This window comes from Epinephelus moara, chromosome 14, assembly GCF_006386435.1.
Source record: "Epinephelus moara isolate mb chromosome 14, YSFRI_EMoa_1.0, whole genome shotgun sequence".
In the NCBI taxonomy this organism is placed as follows: Eukaryota; Metazoa; Chordata; class Actinopteri; order Perciformes; family Serranidae; genus Epinephelus; species Epinephelus moara.
The window spans coordinates 26,146,128-26,172,157 of record NC_065519.1 but is presented as its reverse complement, the minus strand read 5'-3'; the positions used below and the strand labels follow the sequence as shown (position 1 = coordinate 26,172,157).

The following is a 26,030-nucleotide window of genomic DNA, read 5'->3' as shown; positions in this document are numbered from 1 at the left end:
TTTCTGGGAAGCGGTGCTCATGGTAACCAATGTAAACACCGACCGTCCTCCTCTTCCTCCTTTCGGCTCTGCAGTGACGCCAAAGCGGACAAAAATGGCCAGCGGGGCTAGCAGCGAGGAGCAGTATTATGAAAAGATAAAGTCGCTTCAGCAGAGCATGAGTAAAAGGTGAGGTTTACTTGTTTTTGTTGGCGGGGCGCGGCCTGGTTGAGACCGCGGACTCGGGTTGATCCCCGCCGCCCGCTGTTCTCCTCCTGTGGCTTGCCGTAGTGAGTTAACAGTCTAGCTTCTTAGCTAACCAGCAGAGTCAAAGCAGACGGAGATGCCGTGTACTTAGCCAGTTAGCATAATTAGCCTGTTAGCTCCGACACTACCTTTAGCTAACAGCAGTAATAATGGGGCTGGTGTTGCATGTAAATGAATGGAAAGCTAACCTGACATAACTGTGAAATGTTAGCGTCCGCGTAATAGTTACCAAGAAGCTAATGCTATTGTTTTTATGTATGTATGTATGTGTGTACGTTAGTTAGCTCGTGTATCGACATTAACATACGCACGTAGCTAATTCGCATATCAACATTAGCACACGCTTTACTGTTTGTTAATATGCTAATAATTAGCCATCAATTAGCCTTGCATATTACGGAGATGGTGCTGTGGTCTGTGTGGGTGACAGCTCCTCTTACTTTGTACGTAGTGAGAAACGGAGACAGGAGCTGGAGAGGGAACTGTTTGCTTACTCCAGATCTGATAGTAGAATGTAAGTTATACACATTACTGTATGTATATATATATAAAAAAGAGATAACCTTACCTTGTTCATATATATTGACTTTCACATTTACCTTAAACGTTGATATATGAGACATGTAATTAGAGAGCCCTTACTATATAACTACAAATATTTTAAATAAATTACTATTGCAGATTCACTATAACATTTAAAGAATACACACTGTATAGCTGCATAATCATGGTAGTATTTTTCTTTGGTTGAATGGAAAAAGACCCTGGCATTTGTGTTGATCTGATATAAAACAAATACAACCATTGCACTCAAGTGTGTTACAAGCACATTGCACCTTTGGATGTGGGCTGAACAGCCTGTTTCATCCTAAGTTGATTCTCATGAATATTAACATGCCAGGTCAAAACAGCAAAGCTTAGGTAGATAGGAGAGTTGAGAATGAGATTTAAATTTAAAACATATTGTGCTTAACCTTTTCTTGTGAAAAGTCTAGCTCTTATTTTTTGACAATGCTCCAAGATAATATTTCTTTGGAATAATAGTTCTCCACTGCCTTCAGCTCACAGATAAAGTGTTCCAAACTGCGCAGTTATCTCAAGGAAATCTGTGACAGGGAAGCACGAGCGAAAATGAGAAACCTTGAGCTTCTGAGAGATGTGGAGTGCATAGAAATTAGCATGAAGGAATATAGTCCTGACCATGGCCCCCTGCAACAACAAAAGGTATAACACACACACATACACACAATTTCGTTTGTTTGGTGGAGTAGTTTTTCTAATTATGGGGCATTATTAAGAGGAATCTGAACACCCTGCCCACTGATGTTTATCCAGGTTTAGACAAGTGAGCTTTTTTTCTAAAATGATTAATTAAATATAATAATAGTTTATTCATTTTTTTATACTGCGTTTTTAGAAAAACACTTGTTCTAACAGGTTACCAAATGTACACTGACTTGAGAACAAAAAACAATAAAATCACTGACCTACAATATGTACTGTAATTTCTCTGTCTCTTTTCTCTGTCTTTTCTGTATGTTTATTATTAATAAAGCATGTTCATGCACGTTTGCCTTAATGCCATGCTGTAATTTCAACACAGAGCAGAAATATTTGCCTGCAATTGCTTGATGTGACAATAGTAAACACTCAAACTGTGCAATTTATCATGACAAGCAAATGAACGAGGGAGAAAACAATGAGCCAGTCAGATTATCACTTAAAACTCAACGACAGTGCTTGACAGCTTAATATCAAATTAACAAAATTGGCTAATTATGACTCGCTGAGTTAATTGCCCAATATAGAGACTCTGAAGTGCACCAGAGGTTTAGTCATTCTCTCCCCTCAAGCAGTTGGTTTATTTCCTCTTGATGCTTTATGAGTCCTGCATGTTTGTTGTTATTTTGGTTGTCCTGTTGCTCTTTGTTTCTATTGAATCAATTTACCCAGATTTTTCTGGTTTAACTCTGATATTTTTGTTGGTTCTGCAAAACATTTAAATACAAGAGTGGATAAATGTGAAATTATGAAAGCTGTCTTTTAAAATGTCCGCCATTCTTTTGATGAGAAGATGTTGGCATGTTTGAGCTAATCTAAGCGCCCTTAAAATGACCATTAGGCCTTTTTAATTGGAATTGGGATTAAAGCAGTTAGTCTGGCTGGTCAGATAAATGTTCAAGGGTGTCAGCAGCAGCTACACAGAGGACAGTCACTTGGGAAATCCCGTTGTGATTGACTGTGATTGAGTGATGCCTGACGTTGTCACTTTGGCTTTCATACCTTCTGCTTTCACACCACATGCAGATAATATTCAACAACACTATCACAGCATTATAACAGACATTTCCTAGTGTTTGTATGCAGTATCAGTTTTCTTGTCACATGTCAGTTAAATATTAGGACTGTCATTTTTCTGCTCTTATCTTTGGGCATCGTTCTGTCTTTACATTACTCTTACAGGCTGACTTTGTCAAAAAGATTTCCAGATTTATGGAAGCAAAGATGAATATGGAGAAAAAACTTGACACAACAAAGGTAATGCTAGTATGCGCAACATAAAATGTATACTTAAAGTATAGTAATAAGAATAGCATAATGATTTGAAGTAAATTTGTTGTATATCATGTCACATCTTATACTTTGTATTGTGAAACCTCGTCCACATTTTTTATGGTTGAAAAATAGCACTTGTTTTTTTTTATGTTGGATCCTTCTTTTTTGAAATGTTTACAAGGTTTATGCAAATCTCAGTTCTATCAAGCTGTGTTTTCAGGTTTAGAATAACAAAGGAAAGTAGACATTATGCCTGGTAAATCTGTAGAGGAGTCTACATTTAAACTGTGTATCTGTAATAGCACAGGTGTCTAATCCTAGCTGGTGCATCTGTACAAGCGATGTAGTTCAAGTCCATAGCTGCTTTCTCCCTTCACTTAAAGCAGTTAAAGCTCTTTTAGATGAAATGTCTAAGACATCTCATAATAACTTGGAGCATGCTGTCTAGAGCAGTCACTTGTAACTGTGTGCAAAACCCCCGTCAGCCTGTCGATATTGTAATGAGCAAAATGGTACCGTCACTCCATTATGCATACAAGCCATTGGCTGGCAGTGTGCATGTCCCTCAGGCTGCAGCATTCATTAAGGGAAGCTTACCGGGCTGAAAGCTGGAGACAGATGATAACGGGATATGATTTTCATATTTAATACATTCCTTGGAAGAGCACACGCGTGCCGCAGATTGATAGAAGAATCAATTGCTACTTTAGTGAAACACTTTCTACTTTGCCCTGCAGCTACCGATGGAATCACTCAGCCAAGAAATTAACTTTTCCTCTTTTTTTACCTACTTTGTGGATCTGCTGGGCAGGCTGCATGGTTTACAGTGAATGTTATTAAGCAGCTAACTGTTTGGTATTTAAGACGCTTATCAGAAAAGAAACAGAAGCCATGCTTTTTGTTATTATGTTTGGAGGGAGGCTTTTTTGCTTCACTCTCTCCCCCCCTTGGTGACATTGCAGACATGAATCAAAACTTGTCTAAAGGATTTCTAATAAGATGAAAAGTTAAAACATTGATCCGGAGACATTCTTCTAAAAGATGCTGTGAAAAGAATTCTGACCTTGGCCCAAATAAGCTACACTTATTCAAATTTGTAAAGTGGATAGTTAACATACTAGAGTCTTTTTTTTTTTTTTTTTTTGGTTAAGGCTTTTTCAACCTAAGCAAGAAATTTGAAGTGTTTGAAGAATTCTGTTTATTTAGAAATATCATTTTAAAGAGGTAATGGAAAGTTTTGTTCCCAAAGATGAATATATTTCATTGATTTCCCCCCCTCCCCATATTTGCAGGTTGAAGCTGTGTATAAGCAGAACCAGGACAACTCCCTTTCTCACCCAGCTAGGCATTTTACACAACCACCAGCGGTAATTTTTATGGGCCGCCAGACCTCCAGAGGGTCTGACGCTGAAGCTGGCACCACAAGTGTACACTCACACCAAGCATTGCATCGTTCACCCAATCGCAGCATGCACTCCCGCGAACGTCTACCAAGTGGCCTTTTGAAGGACTTCAGAGTTGGCGGAGAGGATGCTGCCAGCAACCGAGCACATTTATCAGATGACATTTCAGGCTCAAACGATTCCCCTGACGGCTGTAATTTGAGTGACAAACATGAAAGAACGATGGCGGTGCTCCCATCTGTTCGTGCCTTAACAGGCACAGCTGGCAATGTGCCTTTTGGAAGTGATGATGAACAAGAACCTTCACCTCTGGTGATCTTGACGGGGCCTGAGAAGAATCTGTCTCCCAGCAGCAGTAGACTCATGAAGGCTAAGAATTCCCCTGCAGAACACACTGACTCCCGAGAGGTGGCTCATCACTCACCCATAATGGGAGATGGAGAGAGAGGTCTCGGCCATTTTATGCCTCAGACTACTTCTGGAGAAGAAGCTCAGGATATGCCAGGTTTGCAATACTATTCCTTTCTTTACTACCATGTAATATTTTTGTATTGTCTTTACTGAAATCTTTAATGTGTTTACATTCAGGTAGACGTGACAGTGTCAGCACACCAAGCTCTGATGTGCAGTTGTCAGAGAGCAGTGCCAGTGACCTCTCCATTTCTCTGACACAATCTGAGCTGGATGAGGATCCACCAGAGGGTGTGGCACCTGAGATGAATGCCACCTCTAGAGAGAGTGATGATCACGATCAACACAGTCCTGAATCGTCCCTCCACTCTGACAGGTCCAAGAATACACTACAGTTAAACTGTGAGTCCTCAGCTCCAGTGGTGACCTTGGAAAGGTACAGTATGTCTGACTTCTGTACTTTGTTGTCTGGAATTTTCAAAGTGCGTCAGTGGAGAAAAATACTAACATTCTGACCGCTTTAAGGCAACACACTTCTTAAAACATTCACAATGCAGTCAGTACCCCCCCCTCCCAAGATTTAAGGCTAAGCAAGCTGAGAAAGGAGAATGTTCTGCATAGCCATGCTGAACCACAGAGGGCTGTTAATGATAGGAGCGGGTGAAGACACCGTACAGTCCTTGCCACCATCACATCAGAGGCTGACAGAGAGGATTGTGGGAGTCACGGTCCATGCCACCGTGCTCTCTGTAGCTCAGCGGCAGCTGCGGTGGTGGCAGTGATGCATCTTATAGGGAGAGCTCAGGACCTGTCACCAACAATATTGCCATAATCCAAGATAATGCTGTAACAGAGCAATTTTCTGCTTGAGAGACCTCAGGAAGTCCCCAGTGGAGGAGGAAATTTGTGGCACCATAGAGTGTTCTGGAGGGTGGGCATGTGGACAGCACTTACAGCCACAAATCCTTAGCGTGATGATGGCCTCTGAGTTGAAGGATCATTTTGGATGGGGTTAGAGCCACAGAAAATCCCATGTGAATGTTTGCGCCTGGAGCCTCTGCATTTTCCCTACAATATACAGTATTTTATGAACAGGACCTCTCATGCTCTTGAAAAATAAGACTTTATTTGTAATTTTTTTTCTTTACCTTGTTTTTACAGACAGTCCCTGTGTTTTAATTTTTGTGTTGTTCCTGTCCTTGGAATACACAAATTAATACCTTTTTAAGATGACGTACCCAGTTGCACATAAGCTCACGATGATGTTTTTCAAAACAAACACATTATTTCTGAGCACGGTCGAGTGTATTTTATGAAATTGTTTAAAAAAATGTGTCACAAGTAGTATGAAGGATTTCATTTTCTCTTTGAGACTTTAGCATGTTCATGATGGCGTTTCTGTGTGGTCTAAATATACTGTTTATAGTGTGACCTCAAGAGGAACTGCAGTTAGCCTGCGCCAGGGAGACGATGGTGGGGGCTGCAGCTTTCATTGTTAACACGGAGGGCTTCTGTGTATGAGGAGAAAACCAGGGGCTTTGATGTAAAGCTCAGAGAGCATCCAGTCTCTATCCTCTCTCTCTCTCTCTCTCTCTCTCTCTCTCTCTCTCTCTCTCTCTCTCTCTCTCTCTCTCTCTTAAGGTTAGAGTTTATATCGCTCCCTCCATTCAGCTCACAGTCAGGAAAAACAAGCCTGGGCAATTCATTAGATTATCCCATTATATTTCTCCTCCAGCATGACTGGGGTGAGTGAGGGTATACGACTGAAATATCCTCCAGGTTCTTTTTTTTTTTTTCTTGGAGACTCATCATAATGGCCTCACTGTGTCCTGCTCTCAAATGTGTCGTCCCTGAACTGCATGATGGTTCTGTCTCATTGGTGACAGCATGCCGTACAATTTAAGTTCTTGTAAATACAATGCAAGTATAGAGGTAGGATGTAAAATGTATAGGCTTAAAGATAATGTAGGTGTTTTGAATATCTTAGAGCATCAAGCTATTTACAAAGATTCCTCAGTGGACTTCCCCGGTTTTATTCAGTCTTGCTGTTAATGCACGTTGCCACAGAGCCCTTTGTAAACTGTGTGCTCACAGTGTAGTGAGATGTGAATATCCCAGATTTAGTCAGGCAATCCTTTCCCACAATGTCTTATTACTTGTGTTTCCATTCCTTTGTGTGCTATATTTGCTGTCGGTGCCAGCACGGTGAGATTCTTCTGACACCAATCACTCAATGGTGAGACCATTCGGTGTGGTAAATCACACCAGAGCCCGTACTGTACACTGTAGAGCAATATCGCTGCGGAGAGGCTGACCCCTTCCTCCGAGCTAACAATAGGCTCCTGATGATGTCGACATGCGGACAACGGCAGCATCTAAAGTGAGGTTGGAGACCTTGACATGAAAGCTAGCAACAATATAATGAGAGAGAGAGAGAGAGGTTTGCAGAAAAACACAACTAATTCACTTTCTCCCTCTCTAAAGGTCTCTTTTTGAAGAGCATTGACAAATAAAGTGGAAAGAGAAAGATGACTATTTCAAGGCCCACGCTGACGATAAGGGAGAGGGAGAGAGAGAAAAAAAAGATAGAGCTTTTGCCTATGCTACTTCAGCCACACTGAAGAGGACTTAGCACAGACGGATTGCACACTACAGAATGTCATGGATATAATTCAAGCTGCCAGCTTAATCAGGATGTTACCAGGAAACAACCTGCAAAAAAGAAGGAGCAATTGTTTGCTGACCCCTAACCCAGGAGCCCATTACAGATTGTCATAAATTCTTTTTGGCCCCTTTTATGTAGGGGGGCTCAGGATCTCTCGGCTTGGGGTTTCTGGGAGAATTCAATGAGGGCCACCCAGAGCTTAATGCTCAAGAAAGAGATGGATTCCCAATATCCACATGCATTAGGCATCCATTTCTCATTTTGCAGCCTCACACGGGACCAGATTAAAGTGTAAATCTCTCGCCAAAAGAAATCATTTTGAGGCCCCTGTTTTTTGGAACCTACTTTGTTATACTTTTTAATATGAGATGATGGTAGTGGTAATGTTACATTTACATATTTTCACATTTATAATGCTTATTTTGCCATTTATGTATTTAAAGTTTTACCCAACAGGACTAGTTTTGAATGCCAGGTTTCAGACTTTTCTTATACACCCTGTCATTGCATATGACACCATCACCAGACACACTTTAAATTGTTATCCTGTTAGTTGACAGTGCCATTTTAATGATCAGATTCCTCCAGCAGTCTTTGAGTACCTCAAGGAAATTGCCTGGAAAAATGTATCACAGATTTGTGGATTTTACAAATAGCATGTCCATCGATCGCATGGCCTCCTCTATTTCTATTCCTTTCACCACGTTAATGGGTGATGTGTATTTAGTCTCTCCCAGGAAGGGCTCTTTAATCTGCTAGACAGCATCGAAGGACGACTCCATGGTGAACGGACCAGAGTGTATGGGGATTCTTCGATTGATGGAAGACAATTCAATAGAATTATCAGGTACGCCCTTTCTGTCTTTCTTCAGACTTTACAATCTCATCCCTCCCTGTCTAAATTAAACTCTGCGTATATTTATTTTAACGGCCATGGAGCAGTTTGTGCAGATGAGGAAAACATATTATCCTTCTGCCAAGGGCTCTCACTTTAGATGAAGTGTCATCACCAACATGCACACGTCTTTATTTCTGAGGGGTTTTCAAACACATGGGATTGTTATAGTAACCGCCCTGCTGAATTGTTATTGGGGAGTCAGGGAGATGGAGGATGGAGAATGTGTTTCATTAGACCGGGCTTATTTTTCATAAGCCTTTTTATATTTCATAGCATGATTAATTTACCATAATTGGAGTTCTTGTTGTAAAGTACGGATAAATGTCTGGCAAATGAAAGCATCCTCGCTCTTTTTAAACCCAGTTTATCCCCATCTATGCAAACACAAGTGTGTGTTAATGATGTCAACAGCATCTTCAGTAGTAAAGAGAATGGCCATCTTGGGTCATGACCCTCAGTATAATAAATAGTCTCCTTTGATATCATGTGAAGAAGTGTGCATGTGCATAGATGTGTATGATCATATGTGTATACTGTGTGCATGCTTGAAGTGTTAGCAGCTGTTGGATGTACTCCTTGAGCTCCAGACCTGCAGGCTGAGGCCAGGGCTCCATGGCAATAGCTGACTGCTCTCTATATATTGGACAGCCTTTGTAACGGTGGAGCGGACTTGAATGACGAGGATCTTGAAGCATGTGGAGCAGTCATCCTTCATGAGCTTCAGAGGTTGTCATGGAGCACAGCAAAGGGCTGCCTGCTACCACAGCATCTAGTGAGTGCTCACCAGTCCAGCACTGAGCCTAATGAAATAAGGTAAGGCCTCCTGGTTTTTCTATGTTTCCAACACCAACGACTGATGTCAGCAATTTTTAAAAAATTCTGTAATTTGTGCTTGTTTATTTGTGCTTATTTTCACCTCGTGAAACTTGTGATTGTGGGATTTTAAAAAGAATCTCTGTGGCATGATCATTTGTGTAAAGCTGTACAGGTGATGTAGGGCTGATTTTTAACTTTACAAAAAATATTTATAGGATATATTATAGTGTATTATAGTGTGTGTTTTGTATGGACAATGACATTTTCAACTCCCCTAATAAGTAGTGCTACAATGGAGCAATTCAGAGCACAAATATCAATGCCCTGAAGGCTACAGGGTTCAATAGACCTTTCTTTTCTTTTCATGGAGATAGAGAACAGACTTACAGTAAATGTGAATTCCACTTCTCAGACAAAGAGTGGATAGCTGCCTGTGCATTTATTTATTTTTTTTGACCAGACAGTGGGGGAGAGGGCACGCACTTACAGCAGTCGCGGAGATATTGCACACTACCATTCGATACGGTCTCCCTTGTCCACGAATGTAAAGGTCATCTTTGGTGTCACCTCGTGCGGTAACGCTGCACGGGTGAATGTCATGAGTAAATTAAAATGCCCTATCTGTGACTTCCAGTCCTTTGGATAATGAGTAGTTATACTCTGAGCCAAATCCATGCTCTGCTTCACTACTCTATTGATTTCACTGAGACCTCCCCTGCTATGTACTCAATCTGAAGAAACACATCTAGCAGTGTCCCTCTCTTTCCTGTGGAGATGCCTATTGGCTCTTTGACCTTTTTGTCTAGTTTTCAACCAGGAGCTATATTGCTGTCTGTGTCTATTCAGTGTTAACTGGAATTCATTAATGATCTATATCTTCTAAAGTGTTAAGAAGGACAAGAAAGCAGCCTTTTCAGAAAGCTTTATGAAAAACAAAAGTGCAACAAATGTATCATGTTCTAACTTCTTCACATAATGATCGAACTTGTATCTCAATTTTCTTCGCAATCAAAGAATATTTCACTGTATGGAGGTATAACTGTGACTTATTTACAGATGTCCTACTGTGTATTCAATAAGAAAGCCTCTTTTTCTCTCCCACCACCCCCCACCCTCACCACAGCACCAGCCTCCCTCCTGATGCCGCTCGGCTGTGGGATCGCTGGTTCAAGCACGCCCTTCTGCTGAAGGAGCGCCGTGTCCTCAGCACTGAGCGCTTGGTCCAGCTGTTCACGCCGCTGCTGCTAGAGCGTCATGCCACCTACGGCCACCAGGTAGCGTTGGAGGCACATACACTGCCACTACACACTTATATATACACACACACAAGTAGGAGGTCACACTTGCATTCAGTGACACCCACTCCCAAAAGCAAGCAGACATTAACACACACATATGACTGCAGGAGTAAAATGCCTTCTTTTTTCTTCTTTCCAAGAAGGCTTGTGTTTTTGATTCTGTGCATGTTTCCTTTTTTTTTTTTTTTTTTTGAGGAGAGCTGTAGTTGTTACTGAGTGCCTTCTTTGTGTCTGGTGTTTGAAACCAAGCCCTGGCTGCCGACTCATCAGATTGCTCCACACGTTGACCCAGACAGAAGGGAAACCCTGACCCATGTGCTAATCGCAAATTACAGCCTCTGCTTGGCTTCTTTCATCTCACGTGGCGTATTCATCTGAGAAACACTTGCTTTTAATTTGGCATTAGCCAAAAGTATAGCCATCAGCTGGGTCCGATTGAATAAGGGAGCCATTTGGACCTTCTCCTCAACGGACAAGATTATTTTAAATTTCCCACTCATTGACCCCATGCGGCTCATGCTCTGTTAAACAAAGAAAGAAATTACAATTAATATTCACACTTAAAACCCAAAGATAATGTCAAGAGATTGGTCAGGAATCCCACCTTTTTTTTTTTTTTTTTTTTAGAAAATGTACTGCAGGAATGACATGCAGGTTTTTATGTTTTTAATTTTTTTGCGGACTCATCTTGTGGGGCTTCTTGTGGCTCGGAGATCTTGCTCCAGTGTCCCCGACGCAATGAGAGAGGCAAAGAGGGAGACTGTAGAGCCTCTTGAAAATATGAACTGACAAAAGGAAGAGAGGCACTGCCATCTACATCAGTGTGTCCAAGTGCATCAGGAAAAGCCTGAGTGAAAATCTTTCTCCCCCTTTATCTCTCCCTCTCCATCTACTCCATCTAGTTCTCTCTCTCTTCCTCTATTTCTCCTTCTCTCCCCTTAGTTCTCCCTCTCTCTCTTTCCTCTCTGTCCTCTCATACAACAGCTTACTCTCCTCACACAAGAGCAAACAGAAATTTCCATTCACGTAATGCCACACAGCCCGGCTACTCTGACAAATGGGAGCATGCAGCTCGCATGCACACACTCAAAGAGGCCCTTTGAATATTCAAGTGCTAACAGTTGCATTCATTGATATTTAAAATGCAGTGGGTCTGCGAGAGCCCTCAACCCACGGTACATTTGACTAAATCTAAAAAAAGAACAAAGACGGATATCGGGGACAAGGATCAAGACAGTTTTTATTGTGCAGCAACATCAAATACCAAGTGGCAAGCTCAGATTGGCATGTGTTTTGCCTCTCTTCCCCTCGAAGAAAATGAAAGCATGCACATTGTCAATCTTCACTGCGACCTACTGATAACAACTTACAATGTACTTAAAGTTTGTCACTGTCAAAATCCTCCTGATCATCCCCTCCCTATTAGTGCTCATTAAAAGTTGCAAATGGCCATCTGAGGCTGAGAGGCAGTCTTTGATCACAAAAGAGAGATGATGATGGCAGGATTTGATATGGGGGAGGGAAAAACGGAGAGAAAGGAAATCGGTGTGTGGCATCTCCCTGCTCCTCATCTCCCGGAACAGCTCCTCTTAATTGTGTATCCTCATCTCCCCAGAGATAAAAAATGAGCTGGAGAGGGAGGAAGAGAGCAGTTTGTCTCAATTCTCTCAGCCAAGAGGGGAGATATCTGGAACGTGTTGCACATTAACGCCAGGGTGATTGCATTCTTTAGGCGCTTCTCTAATCTCATGGATGAGAAGAGAGGGAGAGAGAGAGGGAGGGAAAAAAGTGTGATTGAGAGGGAGAGCGGGAGCGAAAGTGTGCGAAATAATCTTTTTTTAGTTAAACGAGTGAGAGAATTTGAAGTTATTTTCTCTTGGCGTTTGAACAGCTGCACCTCTGTGCGAGCAGCCGTGGCCAAAGTAAATGACTTGCCTAATCGGCGAGAGTTCAATTTGACACTTCCTTCACAAAATGGGAACAATTAAGAGTGTGGTTTTAATTTGTGCTGCTCACAGGCCAAAGTGCTGCTGAGGACACTTGTGTCCCGGTCCAGTGAGGAGTGCCCCTCAGCAGAGGACGAGAGTGACTTGTCTTCTTCATGTGGTCCTCCTTCTCTCCTGGCTGACGGTGATGTGAAGCCCGCCAGGCCGGTACAGGAGCAACAGATCCAAGGTTACTGAAGATCATAAGTATTAAAATAAGCAAGGAATATTCTAATTAGACTACAAAATACTTGAATGCTGGGTTTTGGTTATTTGTCATGGAGGAATGGCTGCATTTTCCAGCAATCAAAAACTCTCCCCTCAGCAAGGGCTTTGTTACAGTTGCTAGTGGATTCCCACAAACATCCCACACTGAGATAAGTCTGTCTTTGCACAGTAATATAAAACAAGACCATTAACAGGAACAGATGTAGACTGCTGCTATTTTTTTGCAAACCACCTCTGCAGAGAACTAAAACTTCGCTTTTATGAAAGAAATCAATTTCACCATAGAGCTTTTTTATTAATCCCCCACAGCCCAGTTTTCCTACAGGCTTCTATTCAGAGCTAAAGAAAGACCCCCCATTCCCATTTCTATCCCTGGACTCCCTTCCTCCCTGCCACTGCTTCTCACTATGCGCTTCCCTTTCTTACAGAACTACAAAGTACTGAAGAGGACAGCCAGGACGAAAGCCCTGTGGAAAGTGTTCCTATTAGAGGTAAAAAGGCATCGCCGGTGCCCCAGCATTCACACTGTCCTTATGTTGTGGTTTGTTTTCCTCCCACTGCAGTGAATAATGGGCTCTTTTACGCAATGGCTGAGGCAGGATGATCAAGGTGAATCCAGGGTCAAAGTCCCACCTGAAGAGCTGTGCTAGTTCTCTCTAATTATCTCCGAGAAAACACTAGCTATGTTTTCAGCCTGGTCTGAGGCATTCTGGCAAAATTGATAATTCGCTGGCCCCGGCATAATGCGGCTGCTTTAATTGTCAGGACGCCAGGGTGGGAAGCGCGAGAGATCTGTCATCGGTTCTCATTAGCTTCTAAACAATGCTCTGGCAAGGCTGGACTTGAAAAATACTAGATGTGAAGGCATCCTGGAAGCAGTTGGTGTGCCCATCGCTAAGCTGCACCTCTGAAATGTAAAGCAATCCTATATTACCCTTGGCTATCAGATATCCTACGGGGTGTTTCATGTGTCTGCATCCCTAAGGTGCACAGCCAGCAAAATGAGTCCAGTCGCTGCACTTAATCAAAAGAGCCATCACCAGTAAAAAAGAAAAAAGGAAAACATGACTAAAGATTTTGCAAGGAAAGGGGATTGCTGTGGTGAGCAACATCAATGTCACAATCAAATACCATGACCTTGGAGCCGATAATAATTGCCAAGACATGCACGTCTTTATATCCAATGGGTTTTTTTTAGAATACATGTAAAAGCAATGCCTCTATTGTGGGTGGAAAAGCACTGTAAATGTCATGAGTTTTAGAACATGATTAGAAGTGGTACTTTTATTATGAAACCAAGTAAAAAAATGTTTGGACTTGGTCATACAAGATCACAATTTTGCTCTTTTCTTTGATTAGGTATGAGTGTGTTTTAGCAGCATCATTGAGACAACGGCCCTTTTATTATGTACTTCTGCTCTGTTGATTTTTGCCAGCACCGTCTCTCTTTGCTCCTCTCAAACATGATACCCACCTTAGTGTACCAGAAAGTAATTATGAGTGTTTTTAAAACAGAAAATCAATCATTGCCTTCCTGGTAGGGGATGCTGAGATAATGCGAGATCCTGATTGCTGTCTCATGGAAACTGTTGCTACATACTGTAGGCTAGAATCAACAGCTTAGCTGATTGAGCATGGTGTTTTCATCCACTCTGTGCAACGGTGAGACCAAAAGACTCAGCTACTGGAGCGTGTTGTCTCATCAAACACAGAAACCTCTGAAAGTTGGAAACCTGGGTTTTAAGCAAATATTTGACAGCGACTTTGTGTGTGTGCGTGTGTGTGCATGTGCGCGTGTGTGTCCCTGAGCAGAGACAAAAGCATACCAGTTACTTAAACAATCAGCCATGCAAGAAAGGCTGCAGAGTTCTGAAGAGGAGGAGGATGACGGCCTCTCAGGTAAGAGATGCAGTCCACTCTACCAGGCAAGTAGCGAGCACCATGAGCCTAACCTTTGGTCAACACTGGCCATATGTTCTCACACCACATAAGGACACCATAGAAAGAGGAGGTCGACCGATATTGGATTTTTAAAGGCTGATATAATAACGATAATAGAGCAGCCGTGTATTTGACATGGCTGAAAATTTCAGTTTAAACCGAGGACTTCTAATTTGAAACAGGAAGTTGTCCCCGGTTGTCTCCCTCATTGCTATCCAGCCAAAAGCTTTATCTTAAAATGAAGACCACTACACTTATACACACTCTGACAGCTGAAGGGACCTGATTTCTCTGGAGCTGTACCCACTGATCATTTAACACAACCCTCCCCTCTTCAGCGCCCATCGGTGATGTACGTCTCGTCGTGTGAATGGTGAAGGAGGCCCACCATTCACGCTATTCCTCCATCATTCACAGCCAAGTTCCATCGATAGCAGTTGTTTGTAGAACGTCCTATTGGCACTAATTAATCGCCTAAACCAATAATTTGGTCGACCTCTGTTAGAAAGACCATGTTTTGTACATAGATGTAAGCTAAATGGCAAACAAAGCCCAAAGCCATCAGTCCAGGTTTTCTCAACCTCATTTTGATTCCTATTCTAATTTTTTGTAATCATAGACTTCAACATATAATATAAATATTAGTATTTTCACATACCCATGTCTACTGTACACATCAAGAGACTCCAACACTAAGGTTGAGATGCCCGGCCTCTTGTAAACCTCACCATAAGTTCCTTTATTAATATGCGTTGTAGATTAGCTTGTGATGAGATGTCCAAATTAAATGGTTTTATCTGGCCCTGTTTGCTCTTTTAAGGAATAAATCATGGCCATGAAGAGGACCTGGGGAGGGCCAAACGCTCCTCACATCAAGACCCTTACCCTCGGTAAGAACATTGTTATTATTCAACGGGCCACAGGAAATGGGCCACCAGACACCAAAGTGGTTGATGTACATTTGCATGGCCGCTCTCATAATTCCCTGTTCATTTCCATAAGATCAAGGGGGCGCCACCCATTAACTCGCTTACAAAGACAAAAGGCCCCCAAAGCCCCTCTCACTCACTGTTTGCTGGGTTCAGCCAGGTTTTAGAAATCAAAAACAAAATGACTACCACATTAAAAAAAAAAAAATTGGGAGTCATAATCTCACTGTCGTCATGCTTGCTGTCAGAAGGCAAACAGATCATGTCAAGAAGAGAATCAGGGACAACTGTTTTGGAAGAAGGAGACTCAAGTGTTGACAAGGACAAATGTCCTTTCATTTTTCACCCTTGAAATGCATTTAGGCTGCTCAAATCAGAGCCCTAAGTGGGTTGGAAAAGAAGACCTAATGATAAATAGCTTGGTGGAAGCTAACACCATCACAGTTACATTTGAATATCAACACGACTTCATCAAATCTGCAATTGCGTGTCAGGTCCTCAGAGCACCTCTTCACTGCGAACCCATTTGGGCTGTCGTAATGGCTGGGTAAACGTTATGAGGAATAATCTTCTCTGATTTCATGTGATTACTGGGCACCACGCTGACACAAGGGCTGAAGTCTGTATCTCTCTGGCCTGGCAAGCAGGCGCTCCCAGTCTGCCTATTAGCCCAGGGAAGGGCCTAATGGGCTGGCTCTATTGTGGTCCTCATAGCTGCTGATGTCTGCCACTGCCAGCCTCAGTGACCACCCTCTTTAATAAACATGAGCCAATTTCAGGCCCAGACCCTCTCAGATGGTGCCTGTCCTCCTGTCATTAATGTGCATGGGAAGCCCGCAATATACGTGATTAAACAAAATTTGCAGGACAAAAAATTTGACAGAAACCGAGAATGTCGTGAGCAGCAATGAGACACAAGTTGTGTACACAAGCAAAATTGGACAAATGGGTAGTTACGCATGCCTGACACTGTAATGTCACTGGGGTTAGGAAGGGAGCAGCGCCCAGAGTTACTGGTCACCATGGCCGTAATCCTTTCTATGGTCATACAGCGATTTCCCCTGTCTTTTCTTTGCTTCTCCTGGACGCTTAGATTTAAGCATTCCACTTACCACAGTCACTTCTTGCGCTTTATTGCTTCCACAAGTGGTCTGGAAGCCCTGCACTTAAGCAGAAGCATAACACTGCAGCATGCTCTTGCCCTGCTTCTCTCCCCTCTCTCTCTCTCTCTCTGTGTATGTCTCTCTCTCTCTCTCTTTCGCTCTCTTGCCCTTTCTCCATCTATTTGCCCCTCTTCTTCTCTGTCTTCCTGTATTTTCCTCACCCCCTCCTCCTCTCCATCCCACTTGTTAATTATTTGCTTTATTTTGTCAGCGAGCTGATGAGTGACATCAAAAGGAGGATGGAGCTGGACTCAAAATACAAAAATGGCTTCCTCTCTGTTGTCTTAGACAATAATTATGATTTGCCAGTTAAGCCTAGACTACAGCAGAGGGATTGTAGTTTAAAGCAGAGGCTTTGGTGCAAAAAATGCATTTATAGCCCTTTGTGAGGCTCCTCATTATGTGTGGGCCCGATTCATTAAGTAATTGGTTTGCAGTTGTTTACATGAGTATTAAGGCCTTCTATTCAGGGCCTTTGAGAGATACATTGTGCAAATGTTGCATGTTATGAATGCAGAATGAGAGGCGGGGGGCCAGTCCTATTGGCCAAACACTGCACTCGGCTGAAAAGCGAGAGAAAAGCACTGGGTGCTGCTTTGCATAGCAATGACTAGGGCCTTAATAAGCTTTACAGATTAAATACATGCAGTCTATACAAGATGCAAAGAGATACTCTTAACACATTTATATGTGCTCATTTCACTATTATGGCGTTGGAGAGAATTGAGGTCTTTCATATTCTTTTTTCTCTCCCTCTCCCTCTCTTCCTTGCTCTCTCCCACACAGTGTTTTTCAGTCAGATACTTTTATAGAATGTGCTGTTTATTGTATTATAACTCGTGGGGAAGCGACTGATTTGTCCATTAGAAATCTTTTGCTGTCTTTGTGAGTGGCAAAGTAAAATCACTTTGTGGTTGAGTGGGGATGAAAGGAATAATGCACGGAGTGAGTCTTAATAAGCAGCTGCACTCCATGTAAAGACCACTTGTTCCCCTTTGTATGCGAGTGCATGCCACTGCTTCCTCTCGTGCAAAGAATCATTGTGCTCCTTTCTACTGTAGGCATTTCAGATGCCACTCCTTTCTTATTTTTATTTTGGGTTTTTAATACCTTTTTATTCCCTCCTCCCGGCCCCCAACACCCGTTTTTGATCCTCAAAAATGCTTGAATACATGTGCACGGACACGCACACACACACAAAACAGAATCCTCCAGCCATCAGCCTGTGTGATGATTGTTGTGCCTAGTGCCTGCTTGACAAAAACCTTGACTCAACAATTAGTGGTTTACAGCTTTGCCTTGGACAACAGGATGTGCTCAAGCATTCGACCTCAAATCACTCAGAATGTCAAAATCAGAAGCTCTCTCCCTCTCTCTCATGGGGAGGCGATGTGTGTGGATCTCTGACAGCTCACTAGGAGGAGGGATGGAGGGGTGAGAGGGACATGAGCTGAGAGAAAGGACTGGAGAGGGAGGGGGGCGTAGAAAGAGAGAGCGGGAGATAGAGGGAGACAGAGAGACAGTTACGGACAAAGAGGGAGTGAAAGATGTGGGGAAACACATGTAAACAGTTTAACAGACAATGTAATAATGATCCGTAGACGTGCATGTGACAGCACTGAGTCTGTACTTCTGTGAATGTTTGATTTGGAGAATACATCCTCTCAAAAACAGGCAGCAACTTTGGAACTGACTGTTTTGTTTCCTCTCTTTTTACATTTGACACTACATTAGTTGATCTCCTTCAGTTTAGCCTTAATAATAAGATTACAACCAGGCCACAGCAGGTCAAACAAGACATGACTGCAGAGGAAGGCAGCATTTAGAGGCTCCAACCAGAGGAGGTCACTGTCCTACATGAGCTGCCTCAAGCCAGAAAGGATGCCTGATTGCCCTGTTAGATATTGAGTTCAAACACTTTATGTGCTTCATTTGTTTATTTTAATGTTGTTAATTTAATTTAGCTTCTTGATTTATTCACTCTTAAGACGTATACTCTGTTTCTCAGGTGATAGAGGCAAAAAAATGGACAGAATTTTCAGTTTTCAAATCTGTGCTTTCATTTCTGATTGCGGTTTTTTTGGGGGAGGGGGGGTTGATTACTTTATGTCATACCTTGGTCATATTTTCTCCACATTTATAGACACTTATGCGTGTGTGTGTGTGTGTGTGTGTGTGTGTGTGTGTGTGTGTGTGTGTGTGTGTGTGTGTGTTTTGGACGAGCCAGTAAATATCAGCTTACCCTCAAACAGGTTATAGTGCACAGAAAAAATGCAACATGAGATGAATGATCCGTCCTTCAGCCATCTCTTACTCTGGCCGTCTCCACTAGACTGCCACCAGTCAGGAGGAGAGCCCGCTGTGTTGAAATCATTGGCCCCCAATACCTCTTCCTCTGAGTTGCAGTACTTACTCGTTGCCAGCAGAGAGCACTCACATGTTAGAGAGTGCCCACTCACAGTGCACTCACAGTTGCCTCTCACTGTTTGCCCCCACTGAGCGCTATATCCTGCTACCATTCAGGCCCGTTAGAGTACATCTAAACAGAGCCTAAACAATGTTTCTGCGGGGTCATAGCTGGGATGGGAGTAGGAGTTGATGGGAATGATGAGGTGATGGGTCTCCCTTTACCTTTAGACAAGCACCGCTGCGCAAAAGTGCTATTGTGCTATTAGCATTTGTGTGTGGGTGGCAGGAGCTTAAAAAAAAACGCTGGGGTAAATAAAAGCAGTTTTTTCTCGCTATCTGTGTGTGCAAGGCAGTATTAAATGCTTGGTAAGCATTATTTCCTCTGTCAGTGCTCACATTCCCTAATGTGACTGTGGGATTATGAGTCAAATCTGTCTTCAGTGACTCCAAGAAACACAACCTAGTCTTGCTTGGCATTTACTTTAGACTGCATTTTAAAAGAGCAGCATGTTCTATAGGAAGACGTCCATGTGCTACTGCATATTTTTGCCAATATATAACTACAGCACTGGACACATTGTGATAAAATGGACATTAGAGTAAACCCAGTTTAGAGAGTGAAAATGTAGCATGTTGTTTCAGCTGAACAGGTCTGTCTTGGCACAATTTAAAACTGTAACCTCAGCTGTAATCTCGCTTGTATTTGTCAGAAATAACAGTAGTAGTTTTGTGAAGAAACTGAAAGACAATGCAAATTTGTCACAAAGAACAATATGACGAGTGCTACACCAATCTAAAAATGTAGAGAATAGCCTCAAAAGAACTCTAAACTTACATCAGAGTGCCTTAGCTGTCAGGAAGCTGAATAATCATTGTGTTATTCTTAAAGAAACACATCATTATTCCTGACCAGTGGTGCCAATTTCAGCCGTTTATGCATACACTGTGCATGAGATATGTGGTAACATGATTGTCCTAGTTTTTATTCATGTAATTGGTATTTGCACAATGTATGTCACTGCATTAACAGCCTGCTCTTGTCTTTTTACAACCTGATTTGAACATCAAAATATGTAAATTCAGACGCTTTAACTCAGCTCATAGAACATTAGTTTGGTGTAAATTGACCAAACAAGACAGATCTGATTAAAGAACCACACTGACAACCAATTCCAACTGTGTAATGTGTCTAAAACTCATCATACAATTTTAAAGGTCGCCGTGGACTCAGCTATTCATAGCAGACACAAAACTGTTAAAACACGAGATAAACAACAATATGAATTGTAAAGGCCAGAGAATGAGAATGAGCGAAGCATTTGGTGGGGGGAAAAAAAAGAGGACATTACAATAGCTGTAATTTGCATCATTTTACACATTACATTCACCTCTGTCTACCAGAGCTTGTAAAACACTGGCCAACCCAGTCTTACATATTCAGATCATTTGCCTCAATTAAGGGAAACTCAGCAGAAGATGAACTGGCATAAATGTTTATGGAAACGGAATATTAGATTGGTGGGGTCAGATCCAGACTGGGCTCTCTATGGTAATAGCCCTGTCTTGAAATCAGTCCTGTCCCTCACTGAAGTGGAACAGCTGATAGACCATTCCCATCCCCGGGGGGAAGTTCAAGAAAAGAAAAGCCCAATTTACTCTCCGTAACAGCTATTATTGTGGCAAAGGAGAGGAAGTAATCGTATAGATTATTGCTGTATTTTTGCTGCTGCAGGGTCTGTTGCCTAACAGTTGTAAATGGATGGATGCAGCCGTCCTCGTGGTTTAGTTGTGCTTCAGTACTTTATCTCTTATTCAGTTGAAAAAGCTGGATAGCAGGTGGATGTCTTTTTTTATGTCTGTACATTCCAGAATCTGTCAATCATGACTCTTGTGCTATAGTTTCGACACAAGACTTGTAATTTTATGCTCACCTTCCAAAAACGTGCATGTCATGTGCATATTGAAACACTTAAGGACTCATATATTCAGTGTTACCTCCACCAGTGCAGTCACAAAAACTAGTGCGTGGCTATGATATTATTTTCTTTCACTGAACTGATTTTGTATATGGCCATCTGTCAGTCTAGTATGGTCAGTAGGAAATGATTCTGCCAAGTAAAGAAGCTCATATTCCTGAACATAACATAGTGTAGGGAGATATTGCAAGCCAAAAACAGTACCTACCATCATTTCAGACTCCAAATAAGCTACACAGAAAAATACTTACCATCTGCACTGCTCTCCATTCACCAAAATGCATGCATTTTACAGGGTTTGATTATACATTTACGATAATGCACATATTTTGGCAACCAAAATTCTCTGTTTCGCCGTCATACGCGGCGCACCTTCAGTTTGCAAGCAGATAGGCTGATTATCCGTCATTGTGTCTTTGCTTTCAGTTTTTATTTTTGGCACTGCGCTCCTTACTCAGCCTCTGCTTTTGATTTGCTAGCATTTTAAGCGCCTGAGGTTCAGCATGCTGTCTGAACAGATGCAAGAATCATCCAAATGTTCCAGCAGGAAGTCCTATCAGCATATGAATATAAAGGTTATATTCTAATGATTATACTGGCTGTATGGTATATTGCTTTTAGCACCCAAGCAATCTGTTCAGAGTTAGAAATGGGAGTTGCACATCTTCCCCCCCCCCCCCCCCCTCTCTCGTTCTGCCTTGAGTGGTGCAAAGCAGCAATATATAGTTTAGAAGACAGCAGTTGGAACGCAGCCAGAGTAATTTGGTCCTTATACTCAATGTACAGTCACATGTGCCAAGACTTAGCGGAGGGAGAGATGAGGAGATGAGGGTGATTGAGAGGATGACAATCAAAGAGGTCATGGGTTTGAATTGATGCAGATGGAGGAACACACCACACAACAGTTTTTTTTTGCCAGAGCTCATCTGCTTAAAACTCAGCATCTTTTTTTCTTTTTTTTTTCTTCCTATTTCCAAGAAAAGCGTCAACACAGCTCTGATAGAGAAGGTCCAAACAAATAAGCCATATGGATATGTATGCTAACCTGGGAGATGATGAGGCTATATTGTGGGGTTGTGAATAGGCTCTGTGATGATGTAAATTAAAGAGGAGGCCTTTAAAAGTGGAACGGGGGGCCTTATTGCATATGCATTGAGGTAGATCAAAGCCTTTTCGGAGGTCACACATTTACATAGCGATATCACCAGAGCTATGGGAACCTGGCAACCCTGTCTTTGGACTATTTTTGAATAAAGAGGGCCTTGTGGAAGTCCTTTGGCACAATTAGAACAGGAGTCAAGGAAGCTTCCTCCGCTGCACTGTCTGCCTGTCTTTCTCCCCCCCCCCCCCCCCCCCTTTTTTTTTTTTTTTTATTAAGCTATTTTTGGTGTAAAATAGTGGCTCTCTTTCAAAGACAGCCTAAGGTAATAACTTTACAAGGCTAAAAACTGTCTTTGTGTTTCCAGGAAAGAGAAGACTAACTCAAAGGCTCATTCTGCTCTACAGTCAAAAGGTGAGCATAGACAAAGTCATTTTGATTGCATGTGTCAAAAAAGGTTAATTACAGGTTCATACGTTCACATGCATGAAATTGTTGTGAATTTTGAGCTTCAGAAGAGCACCAACTGTTTGATTAAATTTCTCTGTAAGTGCAGCTATGCCTTTTTGAAGTTGTGTAAACAAAAAAATGACCTTGAAGCCAGATCCATGTTACCAAAAGCTTAGATTTGTGTTGTCAGCAAGCACTGCATAATCCTCTGATAAAAAACCAAAGCAGTCCTGCCTTCGGACTATGTGTTCTTACATCACTTAATCAAACTTCAGACAACTACTCTAAATTTTTGAGTTAGTGATGTTTCTTTGCAGTGACATTTATGATGATTTCATAGAATCCAAAACCATCCAACCGTTCAAGCAGAGGCAGATTGCAGTTGACCACAGATATCAGATTGCGTCTCAGCTCTTCTTATATAATTTCACTGCTAAATAGACTGGACTTAATAGATTCAGTCATCACATCAGTTTCTTTAGCCCTGTGCTGTTAAATAAATAAACTTCACTGACCTCTGAATATGGCTTGAGCGTTTGAATTCTAATCTATGGACTTTCAGGTGCTACAATCAGATCTGTGTTTACATTTTCACAGGTCTAAGTAAATCATCCAATATACATTTCATTGCAGTGGACAAGACATAGATTTAACACTTTATTAAAAGCTATGTTAAGATTTTCATTGTGCAATCAAACTCAAGGTAAGCTGTAGATGCAGCGCTTTCTAAAACCTTGAATGAGGATAAAGAGAGTGTAAGATAGACGGGGTAAAGGAATTGTGAAGATGATGTAAAAGGTTACACCTCATTTAGAGCGTGAAAGGTAAAATGCTCTGCTCTAATAATGTAAACTTGTGTTTCTTTACCTTTTTGTGTAGCTTTCTGGGGCGAATCAGATGACGGCGACTCCGAGATCGAAGCGGCCTTACGTCCTCGACCTTTCAGCGCAAACTACGATGACAATGATGACTTCTGCGACTGATATTTCCCTGCTCATATTTTTTAAATGCACTATATTATATCACTGCAAAAATTTCAGGCAGCTTGGCCCGCAGTAATTCACCCCCCCTGACCATTATTTTAGTGGTCTGCATTGTAAATCATATGCACACTGTATCGTAAAAACAAATAATAAAGTTGACAGCTCTCACGCTGGGTAAAGTATGTGAAGAGTTGTCCAACACTCTGATGTTAACCCTGCTTCAGTCTCTTTATCTGAACAACTCTCCCAGCTCATAATAACAGCTCGAAATAGATTAAACTGATCTTTTAAAGCGATTTGTTTGCACTAGGCTGAAAATCATGCATTTTGAATGCCGCAAGCATCTCCGAGTGCTCTACCTCCAGCATGCTCGAGTGTAGTGATGTGAGTCACCTGTGAAATGACAAAGCACAATGACCACTCTGCACGCTGCTGCGCGACCTGTGAACCTGCTGAAGAGGCCCATCTCCCAGGGCACAAAGTGTTGCAGCGCAAACAAACTCAGAATATTTAGAACCTCCGACAAACGCTCTACACATATTTTCACAGCTGCTTCTTTAATAATTGTGCTCATGCTACAGGAGCACAAAGACGCATGTCTAAATTCCTCTGTATTATTGTGCAAATGAGTCACGAGTAGCAGGATTGTTGCTGAAATCACACAATGGTCTTCTGCAATTTATCATTTTGCAGCACTTTGAACGCTCTGTAGCTATTAATAACTCGGAGCTGCTGTGTGGGAGGCTACATTCCCAAGTTTACATTTATAGTTCATTATGTCTGTAGTGTAAATTTCCAAAACTGCCATTCTGGGATGTGGTAAAAGCCCCTGGCATTCAGTGTCAGCAGGATTCCATTAGTCAGCTTTAGGTGACTTTACATGCCTGAACCTTTTAAAGTAGGACTCCACATTCATTACCAATAATGGCTTCAGACAGCCCTGACCCACCACAGAAAAGGGACTGTGGCAGAATAATTTGGAGTTTGCTAAAAGGCTCCCTAACATAATATCCATGTTAAGGAGCATGTCAACAGATACTTGTGTGCGACAGATAGCTCATGGAGTTATATTGTACTAATGTGTACTAACACAATAACATTTTTTAAACAGAACTTTTCGGATTCCGTGCCAGAGAGACCACGAGGACGATATTCGGCTTGTTCTTTTTAGAGCGTGTGTAGTCAGACTGTCACAGGAGGACGTGGAAAGGTTTTTATGTTCCATTTAAAGGGTGTTATCCCTACAGTGACTGACTCAATTACAGTGTCGGCTTTGCCTCATTAATTGAACTATCATGTTCAGACTGACATCAGGCAAAAGTCAGTTCTTACAGCAGTGGTTATGTGAAGGTGATCCATGTTTATTTTGACTGATTAGATTGTGCCTGTGAGTGGGGGAGGACAGAAAACAACTATATTGTTTATGATAGTGCTGGGTTATCACTTGTGATTTCAATGCAGACAATAATTTTCTCTTTTAATTTTGCTGATGAACACTTCTCATTATCCTAAAAAATAATTTAGGGACTGTTTGTTATTTCTGAGGGGATGGAGGTGGTGCAAAAAACGGGAGGAATGTCAAATGATTTTTTTATGCTTCTGTGTTTTTTATTGTTTGGCTTTGGGGAGGGACATACAACTTGAAATGGTTGCGTTGTATATTTTTTTATGCCCTCTCAAACCCAAATCCCGCTGGTGGACTTCAATGGTGCTTTTTTGTAATTGTCAGAATTACAAAAACTGTAAATACGTAAATAACCAGCAGATTTTCAACAGTCCTTGAACACATCATGTGCAATAAAGGCTTCCCTCTGAAAATGTCACATTTAGAATTTTTCTTAAAAAAAAACCAAAAAAAAAAAACCTTTTCACTAGTTCCTGTAAAAAAATAAATAAATTTAAAAAAACCGATACCGTGTTCCTGCATGCATGACATTATTGAAAAACCAAGGCTTTTTTAAACTCCGGGATTTTGTTTTTAACTTCTAATTTTTAAGAATCAAAGAGTGAGTTTTTAAAATATAATAGGCTAACATTCACCATGCCTAGTTACTGATATCGCCACAGTTGTGCACAGTTTACTTGGGAAAGCAGTCATTACATGCTGCTGGTGCCAGCTCTGTGCGTGCTGTGAAGGCTTATTGATTTGTTGGTTTTGTGTGGTAGGACCAATGATGGGTGGCTGTCGTGCACTCATATCCTGCTGCAGTGCACAAACAGCTTGTGCAGTGATGTAAGTTTGTAAGGAGGATTTGCATTTTGCATAAGAAATTAGCTGTTTATTTTTGTGCTAACTCTCACTCTCATGCTGTTGCATTGGCTCCAATACCTGCAATACCTATATAAAAGTAGGTTATTTATTGTGGAGGGAGGGTCATGCATGTTCCCCCATAGTCTTACCAGAGCTCTAGCTTCTGAGAGGGTGAAGATATGAAGTCACGCCCCAGCCACCCCCTTTGTCTAATAAATAATACAGTCCCTGACAGGGTCAAATTAGGAGCATTTTTCTTAATAATAGGAAACACTTAAGCTTTGAAGAACATGGGAATCTTTTCAATCTTGCCATAGCCTACC

The 26,030-nt window shown here is 41.8% G+C and overlaps 1 protein-coding gene across 5 annotated transcripts; it reads left to right on the top strand.

Moving 5' to 3' along the window:
* kiz (kizuna centrosomal protein) lies at positions 1 to 23,669 on the top strand. 5 transcript variants are annotated; one of them, XM_050061137.1, is made up of 15 exons: positions 5 to 168; positions 698 to 760; positions 1,308 to 1,470; positions 2,710 to 2,784; positions 4,095 to 4,710; positions 4,794 to 5,052; positions 8,009 to 8,128; positions 8,828 to 8,992; positions 10,119 to 10,269; positions 12,312 to 12,468; positions 12,935 to 12,997; positions 14,319 to 14,405; positions 15,268 to 15,337; positions 22,391 to 22,437; positions 23,353 to 23,669. In XM_050061137.1, exons 1-15 carry the CDS (start codon positions 20 to 22, stop codon positions 23,454 to 23,456), a joined length of 2,289 nt encoding a protein of 762 aa, XP_049917094.1. In that variant the 5' UTR covers positions 5 to 19; the 3' UTR covers positions 23,457 to 23,669. The 5 variants fall into 5 exon arrangements, 4 of the variants coding, with proteins under 4 accessions (XP_049917094.1, XP_049917095.1, XP_049917097.1 ...); XR_007570970.1 differs by lacking the exon at positions 12,312 to 12,468 and having other exon boundaries at positions 1 to 168; positions 23,353 to 23,375; XM_050061138.1 differs by lacking the exon at positions 698 to 760.
* The last annotated feature ends 2,361 nt before the right edge of the window (positions 23,670 to 26,030 follow it).